Source organism: Nerophis lumbriciformis, linkage group LG07 (genome assembly GCF_033978685.3).
Source record: "Nerophis lumbriciformis linkage group LG07, RoL_Nlum_v2.1, whole genome shotgun sequence".
NCBI lineage: Eukaryota > Metazoa > Chordata > Actinopteri > Syngnathiformes > Syngnathidae > Nerophis > Nerophis lumbriciformis.
In genome coordinates this window covers 18,095,001-18,107,500 of record NC_084554.2, presented here as the reverse complement: position 1 = coordinate 18,107,500, position 12,500 = coordinate 18,095,001, and the positions used below count along the sequence as shown (strand labels likewise).

The following is a 12,500-nucleotide window of genomic DNA, read 5'->3' as shown; positions in this document are numbered from 1 at the left end:
GTCCCACCCACACAACCATCTGATTGGTTACAAACAGAACGGTAACAGCCAATCAGCAGTGCGTATTCAGAGCACATGTCGCATTTAGCAGGTAATCATCAGGCAGCGGACTCTCCCCAAATGATAATAAACACCTCCCAGTCAACTACTACTAGTAACATCACTATGAGCCCGTTGACGTTCTAGAAATATAAAAGGCAGCTCAGCTCGCTCGCAGTCCTGGCTTGAGGTGAAGGCTAATTCGCTTTTAGCGTAACGTTAGCTCATTTTGCGGTGTGTGTGTGTGTTACGGACAGCAAAGCCCTGTCTGTCTGTTATTTCACTTGACGTTTTTCTGTGTTGATTGAGCTGTGTTGAAGCAGCAAAAAAGGACATTATGTTAAATCATACTTGCCAACCTTGAGACCTCCGATTTCGGGAGGTGGGGGGTGGGGGGGCGGCGTGGTTGGGGGCGTGGCTAAGAGGGGAGGAGTATATTTACAGCTAGAATTCACCAAGTCAAGTATTTCATATATATATATATATATATATATATATATATATATATATATATATATATATATATATATATACTGTATATATATATATATACATATATATATAATAAAATAAATTTATATATATATATATATATATATATATATATATATATATAGCTAGAATTCACTGAAAGTGAAGTATTTTCTTTGATATATATATATATATATATATATATATCAATCAATCTATCTATCAAGAGGGACAAAGACAGCGCACAGTGCATGTGGATCACATGTTACCATGGCGAGAAAACATGGAGAGACTGCCAGTTATCTAGTCCCCACCAGTTGCAGAAAATGTGCCATCAGTACAACTGGACAGTGCTGTTTCAGTTCCATCACCAGGACCATCAGTGAGTCAGAAACAAACTAGTCTCATCATTGAACCAGATTCAAGGGCTGCTGAGTTGCCATCATCAGAACCCAGATCACCCACAACAAAAACCCCACCAGTGATCGGCAGGTACCCAGAAAGGTTTCGAGTACCACCAAAAAAACTGAATCTCTGAAGACAGTATAAAAATCTGTGTTAAAGATGTACAAATACTGTTTGTATAATAAGCATGTTATTGTTTACAAATGAGGGTTAAGAGTTCAGTACTAAAAAAAAAAAGAATGTGGCTTGAGTACAGTTTTTTAATTGAGCTGCTGCATTTTTTGGTTGGGTTGTTTAATTCTTTTGAGTAACTTCTACATTTCTAAAAGGGGAGGAATGTAATAGAGTGATCTATGTTTGTCTGTTGCCATCTCCTGTTGGCGAACGATTTACGTGGTGTTGCGCACCTGACGTCAAGTGTGTGAGTCTGTTCTGAAGTCTACAGTAAAGAGACGTACTTCATCACCTCGCCTGTTTATTGCCTCCAACTCAATATATTACAACAACATTGCTCCATGCAGACCCTCCAGGTCCGCATGGAGCTGGAGGGGGCGTGGCCTCCAGGTCCACCTGAATTTCGGGAGAAAATTTGTCCCGGAAGGTTTTCGGGAGATGCGCTGAATTTCGGGAGTCTCCCGGAAAATCCGGGAGGGTTGGCAAGTATGTGTTAAATGAAGAGTTTCTGTCTCTGATAGTTGATATAATAATGTAACTGCATCATAAAGCCTACATTAACTCCATGGTGTTCAGGGATGAATAGTCTCTCCTATTGCTATTGTACCATTTTTTCAGCTATAGTTACATTAATCATTAGTAATGCAGCAGCCTAGTTTTGAATGGCAGGGTCCCTGCTATCACATGTTGATAAAAATATAACATTTACATAATAAATCAACTACAGGCTTCACAAATGCTGTAATAAATTAAGCATGATGAGTTGACTTGAAACTGTTTAATGTTGCACTTTTTATATGTAGAAGAAAAGTTTTGTCATTTTATTTAATCTGAGCAACAACTTGAGGCAGTTTAATGTTGATTAACGTGGGCAGAATTATTGGAGTGTTCCCAATGTTAAAAGGATAAAGCCATTGTTTACAAATTTGGTAAATAAATAACCAAAAGATGTATATTTTGTTGTTTCCTTACTGTACCGAAAATGAACCGAACGTACCGAACCGAAATGTTTGTGTACCGTTACACCCCTAATGCATGTACATGAGAATACAGACAGTATTCAGAACTCTACAGACGTTTAAAAGTATAAACATATCAAAGTATAAATACATATGAGTATAGATGTATATAAGTATAGATGTATACAAGTATAGACATATCAATGTCTTCTTCCCACTTATACATCAATAAGTACAGATGTGTATAAGCATAAATGTATACAAGTATAGAATTATCAAAATATTGATGTATATAGGTATAAATGTAGACTTATATAGGTATACAAATATAAATACAAGTATAAATGTATATAAGTATAGACGTAATAAAGTATAGATGTAAATAAGTATAGATATATATAAGTAGAGATGTTTATAAGTATAGACATAATAAAGTATAGATGTAAATAAGTATAGACATAAAGTATAGATGTATAAAAGTATAGATATATATAAGTAGAGATGTTTATAAGTGTAAATGTTTATAAGTATAGACGTAATAAAGTATAGATGTATATAAGTGTAAATGTATATAAGTATAGACATATCAAAAAGTATAGATGTATAAAAGTATAAATGTATACAAGTATAGACTTATCAAAGTATAGATGTATAAAAGTATAAATGTATACAAGTATAGACGTATCAAAGTGTAGATGTATAAAAGTATAAATGTATGCAAAGTGTAGATGTATACAAGTATAAATGTATGTAAGTATAGACGTATCAATGTCTTCTTCCCACTTATACATCAATAAGTACAGATGTGTATAAGTATAAATGTATATAAGTATAGACGTATACATTTATATTTATATACATCTATACTTTCATACAAGTGTAGACGTATCAAAGTATAGACATATCAAAGTATTAATGTATACAAATATAAACGTATATAAGTATAAATGCGTATAAGTATGGATGTATATAAGTATAGATGTATCAAAGTACGGATGTATCATAGTACAAATGTATACAAGTACTATGATACTTGATAAGTATAGACATATCAAAATATAGATGTATATAAGTATAGACATATCAAAGTATAATGTATACAAGTGTAAATGTATGCAAATATAAGTATATATGTATATAAGTATAAATGGATACAAGTATAGATGTATCAAAGTATAGATGTATATAAATGTAAATGTATGCAAGTATGGACGTATTAAAGTAGAGATGTATATAAGTGTAAATGTATGTAACATATCAAAGTATAGACGTATCAAAATATAGATGTATATAGGTATAAATGTATATAAGTAGAGATGTTTATAGGTATAAATGTATATAAGTAGAGATGTTTATAAGTGTAAATGTATATAAGTATAGACGTATATATATATGTATATATATATATATATGTATATATATATATATATATATATATATATATATACTGTATATACTGTATATATATATGAAATACTTGACTTGGGTGAATTCTAGCTGTAAATATACTCCTCCCCTCTTAGCCACAACGCCCCCCCCCCACCCCCCCACCTCCCAAAATGAAATGTATATAAGTATAGACATATACATTTATACTTATATACATCTATACTTTGATACAAGTTATACATATCAAAGTATAGATGTATATAAGTATAGATGTATCAAAGTATAGAGGTATATAAGTATAAATGTATATAAGTATAGACGTATCAAAGTGTAGAGGTATATAAGTATAAATGTATATAAGTATAGACGTATCAAAGTATAGAGGTATAGAAGTATAAATGTATATAAGTATAGACGTATCAAAGTATAGAGGTATATAAGTATAGACGTATCAAAGTATAGAGGTATACAAGTATAAATGTATACAAGTATAGACGTATATAAGTATAAATGTATATAAGACATATCAAAGTACAGATGTATACAAGTATACATGTATACAAGTATAAGTGTATACAGGTATAGATGTATCAAAGTATAGATGTATATAAGTACACATGTACACAAGTATAGACGTGTCAAAGTATAGATGTATATAAGTATAGACAAATCAAAGTATAGAGGTATACAAGTATAAATGTATGTAAGTATAGATGTATATAAGTGTAGATGTAAATAAGTATAAATGTATATAAGTATAAATGTATATATGACGTATCAAAGTATAGATGTATATAAGCATACATGTATACAAGTACAAATGTATGTAAGTATAGACGTATCAAAGTCTTTTCAAAGTATAGATGTATATAAGTATAAATGTATGCAAGTATAGACGTATCAATGTCTTCTTTCCACTTATACATCTACAAGTATGTATATATATATATATATATATATACTTATATATATATATATAAGTATAAATCTATACATGTATACTTATATACATCTATACATGTATACTTATATACATCTATACTTTGATACAAGTCATACATATCAAAGTATAGATGTATCAAAGTATAGAGGTATATTAGTATAAATGTATATAAGTATAGACGTATCAAAGTATAGGGGTATACAAGTATAAATGTATATAAGACGTATCAAAGTATATATGTATATAAGCATACGTGTATACAAGTATAAATGTATGTAAGTATAGACGTATCAAAGTATAGATGTATATAAGCATACATATATACAAGTATAAATGTATGTAAGTATAGACGTATCAAAGTCTTTTCAAAGTATAGATGTATATAAGTATAAATGTATATAAGACGTATCAAAGGATAGAGGTATACAAGTATAAATGTATATAAGTATAGACGTATCAAAGTATAGAGGTATATAAGTATAATTGTATATACCGGTAAGTATAGACGTATCAAAGTATAGAGGTATATAAGTATAAAGTGGCCTAGTGGTTAGAGTGTCCGCCCTGAGATCGGTAGGTTGTGAGTTCAAACCCCGGCCGAGTCATACCAAAGACTATAAAAATGGGACCCATTGCCTCCCTGCTTGGCACTCAGTATCAAGGGTTGGAATTGGGGGTTAAATCACCAAAATGATTCCCGGGCGCGGCCACTGCTGCTGCCCACTGCTCCCCTCACCTCCCAGGGGGTGATCAAGGGTGATGGGTCAAATGCAGAGAATAATTTCGCCACACCTAGTGTGTGTGTGACAATCATTGGTACTTTAACTTTTTAACTTTAATAAATGTATACAAGTATAGACGTATCAAAGTATAGAGGTATATAAGTATAATGTATATAAGTATAGACGTATCAAAGTATAGAGGTATATTAGTATAGACATATCAAAGTATAAATGTATATAAGTATAGACATATCAAAGTATAGAGGTATATAAGTATTGACATATCAAAGTATAAATGTATATAAGTAAAGACATATCAAAGTATAGAGGTATATAAGTATAAATGTATATAAGTATAGATGTGTGACGGTTGCCTACCTTGCTGTGTAGATTCGATGGAGGGCTGCTTACAGTCTTGAGCATAATGTCCGCTCACACCACAGTTACAACAAGACGTGCTCCCAGTCTTCTTGTTAACTCCTGCGCCCCCCAGAGCAGCAGGGGGCAGCATCCCCACAGGACTGGGGTAGACCTGCTGGTAAACACGCTGGAAAAAGGCTGCCGTCGGCGTGATTTGATGCTGCAGGTTGTAGCTGGCGGCCGCCACCACCTGAGTGCTCAGCATGTGTGCCGGCACGTCCGCGTGGCTGTGAGAATGCGAGTGGAGGGGGCCGTAGGGATGGCTGGGGGGAGGGGCTGCGGCGTAGAAGGCGGGCAGAGAGGCGCCCCCATTGGCCTGGTGGGGCGGCTGCTGGCCCTGGGTGAGGTAGCTGTTGATGCACAGGCTTGTGAGTTGGAACAGAGGAGGCGGGACACTGAAGACCTGTCGTGCTGCTGCCGCCATTTGATGATTGGGAAAGAAGAGCGGCGCTTGGCAGCCGCTCACGCCGCCCCGACCGCCACAGTTGTTGTGGCAGCCGCACGTGCCGCACCCAATCAGCTGCTGCTGCTGCTGTTGGTGAGTTTGTTGGAAAGCCAGAGGATTACCACAGGAAGTGCTGGTGTTGCCGAATGACAGACACTCGCTGTGTGGCGCGCTGTGCGTAAGTGCTGGGCTGGGGCTGGGGGCGGAGCCTGGGGCGCGTGTGGGTACAGCTGGAGGAACAGCAGCTTGCACAAGTCCAGGAGAGGATACAGGTCCTACGGTTGCGGGTGCACCTGCAGGGGGGTAAGCAGGAGGCAGACCAGATGGAAGAGTTAAACCGGCGTGTTTGCTGTGAGAAGTGTCTCCCGCAGGAAGTGCGGCCGTCAGGTTTGGATTGACGGCGGCCGCATCCTGAGGCAGCTGAGAAGACGGGACGATGATAGCTGCAGCCGTGCAAGTGCTCGCTGCCACTCCATCAGGACCACTTCGAGGTTGGGAAGAAGACATTTTAAACCGTTGGACCAAAGGCTGGAAACCAAAAGTCGGGATGATGTCCCTTTTCTCCGTTTCCACGTGGCCCGACATCACCGGAACCATGGGAGGCATCTGCACAGCCGCTGGGCCAGAAGGGAGCTTTGCATCTGGGAGAAGGCTTTGGCCGGGAAGCGGAGGAGGCACTGCAAGTGAGTCACAGGCGCCGTTGGGGAGCACATACGGCAGAGGATGCATTAAAGAAAGACGGGAAAACTGAGTGTTCTCCATCATCATCTGGTCGCGAGGCGCTAAAGGAGGGTCGGACGTCCCCTCCCCCACTGCGCTTGGATCGGTCTGCTGGCCGAAGAACACGTCAGGACCAGGTAGTTTGCAGGAGTCATCAGAGTGGCAATCAGTATCTATGGGAAGAGGATTTAAGAATAACAACAACAATTAGCAGGCTGATAGTAGGAATTATGACAAAACAAACAATGTTTTAAGGCAGTGGTTGCAAAACATTTTTCACTAAGTACTAGGGATGATACTCGAAACCGGTTTTCCCGGTTGTTCGATAAGAAAAGAACCGAGTCCTCGGACTCGAATCCCTTTTTGAGAACCGGTACCCGTTATCGAGACCACTATAGTAAAGAAAAAGAGTTGGTTCTTTATTCGAATCCCTCAGAACGAATCCCGTCCCGACCAGAAATGCCCCGTGAGACATCACAAGAAATGACGTCACGTAGCTCAGTCATTAGGGGCGCACATAGGGAAAGCAGGAAAAACAATGGACTCCAAGGTGTAATAAAGTTCAAAACAAAAGGTATAATCCAATGAATAACTTTACTGAGAGATTTGAGCAGGGTACAAACACATGACAAACACTTTTATGACCAACCAGAAACATAGCAACCAGGCTAGCAACGCACCTCCTTTACGGCAGCTGTCGCAACGTTCTTAAAGCAACCGCAGCACATACATATATATACAACATATATGACATGATCTCCCTTTTTTAACTTTTGTTTTTCTTTCCTTGTAAACAAAACAAAATCACACTGTTTATGTGTTGTCTGTCTAATTATAAATAATGCAGACGAGGCGTGTTGGCTGAGGTCTTGACGTTTACTTTCACAGCGTGCTCATAACCTCATTCTTAGCTGCCGGGTGGTGACATGCAACAACACTTTTCGGGGCTACCGCGCATGCTCGTCACTCCCGTTGCATGCTGGGTAGTGTAGTTGTTATATTCCCTAGCTCATAACATCACATATTTCCCCCTATAAAGAAATAATGTTAACTCAATAAAGTGTATTTCTTTTTTTAGCTTTAACTTTTCATTTTTTAGCATTGTAACCACATTTCCAAACAACTTTTCTCCTCATAGAATTTTCTTTCAATAAAGAAATAAAGTGCAACAATGTCAAAGCATCATAACAAACAGTTATGTCAAATAGCAGCAGAAGTGCACTTTTTGGAGAGCTGTATTATTTTAAGTTTTGTGCCCAAGGGACTGATTTTATTCAACACTATATTATTATTTATACACCTATAGTGATTACAGAGACAGGTTGTTTTTGTGTTACTGTATATATTTGTTTTTCTTAAAAATCCCACTTAATATACTTTGGGTAACAACAGTCAATATTTATTTATTTTATTTTATTTTTTTAGGGGGGTAACAGTCAATATTTATTTATTTTCTAGATTTTATTTTTTTCTTATATAATAAAAGTGAGCTTTTGTTAAACCAAATGTTGTGTTTTTTTTTCCATATACAACAACCTATCTGGACTCGATAAGAGAATCGAAAAGGAATCGGTTCGATAAGAGGATTCGATAATAGGCTCGAACTCGATAATTTCTTATCAAACATCATCCCTACTAAGTACCACCTCTCCAAGTAGCAGCATCATGACCAACTTTAAAATACCGTAGCATAGTAGGCCTAGGAACTCATTTAAACAAGGCAGAAGTTGTATTTAACAAGAATATTTAATAACGTAACACTGTAACATTACACACAGTTTAAACAGTAACACTGTGTTTGAAAATAGGAAAATAAAACAGTGTACTTAAATAATGAATCAAATAAAACTAACAGCACATAAAATTGAAAGTACCACGAGATGCAGCCTGTTTGAAAATAACCGCTTTAAGGAGACGAGATTACTGTGCTGTGCTGTAGGCGGGTTAGGGTTCGCAAACCAAGCGCTCCTCTTCTCCTGCGTGTGTGCTGTAAGCCTGTCATACCTTTCATTGTAAACAAACATAGTGTTGATCGTGTGGGAATGGATGTTTCAGAGAAATACTTTTTTTGCTATTTGTTCCAAATGTTCTGTGACCATTCTACAATTAGGGAAAAAAACAGCACTTGCAAAACATCCAACATTATCAGCCACCTGAAACAACAGTGTCTTGAAAACCTGATGCTAACAAAGCTGCCCAAAAAGAGGTTAATGTAGTAAATGTCACAGTGAACCACTTAAGACCAAAACATCCGGTCTTACTTGATCCATTTTAGAGAATATCGATATACCACCTCAAGTTATTTTGTCCATCTCTAATTCAAAGAACTGTTTACATATTTAGCAAACTAAATTGCATAAGCGTCCCTTCATTGAACAATATTACAGTCTAAAACAGCACGTGTGTCAATATAAACAAGTATGAAATAATTCTTAACGTCTTAACGAGCGGTTTCTTTCACGACATTACAGCTACTTAAAGTGTTAACTGCTAGCCTCGGACATCAAAAAGAGAGGTAAAACAAAAGTAGTGAACAGAGGGAAAAATTATAAATAAATACAACGATAACGTTGAACAAGCAGAAATGCACAAAGCCATGTTTGTTTACAGTGGAAGTCAGCACCTGCAGTGAGCAAACTCGTCCAAAAAATGGCGCCATAGCACAGATAACACACCCTTTCGTTTATGTTAGGTTCTGCATGTCAAAGTATTCCGATTTAAGGTGTGATGCATGAAAATGCACGTCATAATCAGATACTTTTTTCAGGGTCCATGTACACAGGATGTACATGGATTCGTGGCTAATGTTGATGTTATATTTATTTTCAGGATACTGAAAATAAATATAATTTTTTCTCAGTGTCTGCTAAGAAAAATTCTGTTCCATGGACAAATTAAATAATTATGTATCTGAGGACGCGTATCTTAACGCTTGACATGGATAAAACAAAGACCTAAACATGGAAATATTGTGGGCTTTCGGATCATCGAGTGTGCCGTCTACTTTGCTTTTGGGTTATTTCACACAGAACACGTTCTGCATAGATCCAGGATACCTATGTATAAACGAGGCCTGGAGTTTGCTCGAAAGCATAGCGAGCAAGAGACAACAGTTCCAGGAGCAAACACGGGTCTTACTCGAGAAAATGTTACACTTACTTTGATCAGTGAGAAAATGAGAGGATGATAACAGCACAACACAAAGGTTCTTTCACAATCTCAGAAACACAAAACCATGACTTTGGGTTTTACCTCTGTTATTATCGTCCTCACTTTCCAGGCTCTCAGCTCCTCTGTGTTGAGGACTCGATGGAGAGCTGTTGCTCTCTGATGAAGTTTCACCGAATGTGTCCAGACCAGAACCGTCAACTGCAACCAAACCTGTTTTGTAGTAAAAACACACATTTAAATGACCACCTCGACTTACGGAGCTGCATTTGTGTGCATGGATTATGACCACTAACAAATAGACAGTGGTGGACTTCATGTGTATTGATTTACTTTCCTTTGTTTGCTTAGTTTTATTAGACTTCATTGTAGAGAATATCAATACACCACCTCAACTAATTTTTTCCATCTCTAATTCAAAGGACTGTTTACATATTTGGCAAACTAAATTGCTTAAGTGTCCATTGAACAATATTGCAGTCTAAAGCAGTACATGTGTCAATACAAACAAGTATCAAATAATTATAGTTGCATATTACAGATACAAAGTCTCTGAGGCAGAAGCATATTAGAAAGTTTCCAGGAACAAACGTGTCCGTATCATTCAACTTACTGCGTCCTGAGATTAACTTCATGAATTATTGTTACCACTAATAGGTATCACCAAAAAATATTAACTTTTTTTGTCAACATAAAGACAGCACAAGTAGGTTAAAGATGGTTAATAATTAGAGATGTTCGATAATGGCTTTTTTGCCGATATCCGATATTGTCCAACTCTTAATTACCGATTCCGATATCAACCGATACCGATATATACAGTTGTGGAACTAACACATTATTATGCCTAATTTTGTTGTGATGCCCCGCTGGATGCATTAAACAATGTAACAAGGTTTTCCAAAATAAATCAACTCAAGTTATGGAAAAAAATGCCAACATGGCACTGCCATATTTATTATTGAAGTCACAAAGTGCATTTTTTTTTTTAACATACCTCAAAACAGCAGTTTGGAATTTGGGACATGTTCTCCCTGAGAGCGGGGCTGAGGTGTGGTGGGGTAGCGTATATTGTAGCGTCCCGGAAGAGTTAGTGCTGCAAGGGGTTCTGGGTATTTGTTCTGTTGTGTTTACGTTGTGTTACGGTGCGGATGTTCTCCCGAAATGTGTTTGTCATTCTTGTTTGGTGTGGGTTCACAGTGTGGCGCATATTTGTAACAGTGTTAAAGTTGTTTATACGGCCACCCTCAGTGTGACCTGTATGGCTGTTGACCAAGTATGCATTGCATTCACTTGTGTGTGTGAAAAGACATAGATATTATGTGATTGGGCCGTCACGCAAAAGCAGTGACTTTAAGGTTTATTGGCGCTCTGTACTTCTCCCTACGTCCATGTATCACTCCGTACAGCGGCGTTTTAAAAAGTCATACATTTTACTTTTTGAAACCGATAATTTCCGATATTACATTTTAAAGCATTTATCGGCCGATCATATCGGCAGTCCGATATTATCGGACATCTCTATTAATAATGAATAAGTTAGTGTTTTTATTACCTACCATTGTTCTTTGACTAATTTCACTTCATCAAACCCTTTAAAACATGAAATAATAAAAGTAGGTATGATTCCTGCTGATTTTGTATTTGATCAATGTTGGTATATGCCAATAATAGAGTCTCCAATATCAGTATCGTATTGGAAGTGAAACATGTGTGGCAAGACACTTCTATTGAAAATGCTTCAAACAGGAAACTGCTATCTTTTTTCAACTTGAACCTTTCATCGCTCGTAACCACCAACCTTTGTTTTGTGACAACCCAGCTGGTAGTAGATTACCATTGGTCAGACAAAAGCCCTTTGAAGCGTTTCTGGAAACAAACAGATGGAAAACATCAGCGAAGAACAGACACAGGCTTTCAGTAACAATAAGTCCTGTTAATTTCCAATAATATTTATTCTGATTTATTTGTCGAATCTGATGTGGAGTTTATCTTACACTTATTGAAACGCTTGTGTGTGTGTGACAACATTGTTACTGGAATATCCTATAGTAAATGACATATCCTTACTGCAGATTGCTACACACCTGTCAGTGGGCAGGACTCTGTTCTTAGTCTTAGTGACTGGATGGCTTCTCCTCTGTGTGTCCTGCAAATATACAGCAGGACAGATACAATGTATGACATCACTCTTATCTGGAAAGGGTGTTTTCATTTTTTTTTTTTACTTTCCATCATTAAAATGAACTCTGACTCAGCATTTTTGGCACATGATTGTGAACAAACAAGGCTCATCTTTAAATCTGCATTTTCAGGTGCATTCACACTGCGTCGTAATGACGTGGCTTGCACACTCAGCTCTGTTTACTCCAGAAGAGGAGAGCAGGACTTTGTTTTGATGGGCATGTCATGCGCCCAATTCCACGTGAGGATATCAAATCATGTGAAACTAGAGATATCATCTTTCAAAACATCTGACTTGTCTTGATGCCCTTTTGAGCCCTTCAGTGCTACAGTGGTCTAACTTTTTATTTATTTTAAGAAAAATTCATCTAAAATTCACATTTTAATCCATGTTGAGTTTAGCACTGACATTTACACACAAGCAGTCATTTTTGATACAACATTAAAGTGTCCCACAAATA

At 37.0% G+C, this 12,500-nt stretch overlaps 1 protein-coding gene across 2 annotated transcripts in view; it reads right to left on the bottom strand.

The window, feature by feature from the left end:
- The window catches only part of zcchc2 (zinc finger, CCHC domain containing 2), a 57,541-nt gene that overhangs the window by 1,979 nt on the left and 43,062 nt on the right, over nucleotides 1-12,500 (bottom strand). For both annotated transcript variants that reach the window (XM_061965741.2, XM_061965740.2), the window contains exons 10-13: nucleotides 11,943-12,004; nucleotides 11,657-11,724; nucleotides 9,940-10,068; nucleotides 5,481-6,860 (exon numbers count right to left, since the gene is read on the bottom strand). In XM_061965741.2, coding sequence (XP_061821725.2) covers nucleotides 5,481-6,860; nucleotides 9,940-10,068; nucleotides 11,657-11,724; nucleotides 11,943-12,004 — 1,639 coding nt within the window. The remainder of the gene's footprint in view (nucleotides 1-5,480; nucleotides 6,861-9,939; nucleotides 10,069-11,656; nucleotides 11,725-11,942; nucleotides 12,005-12,500) is intronic.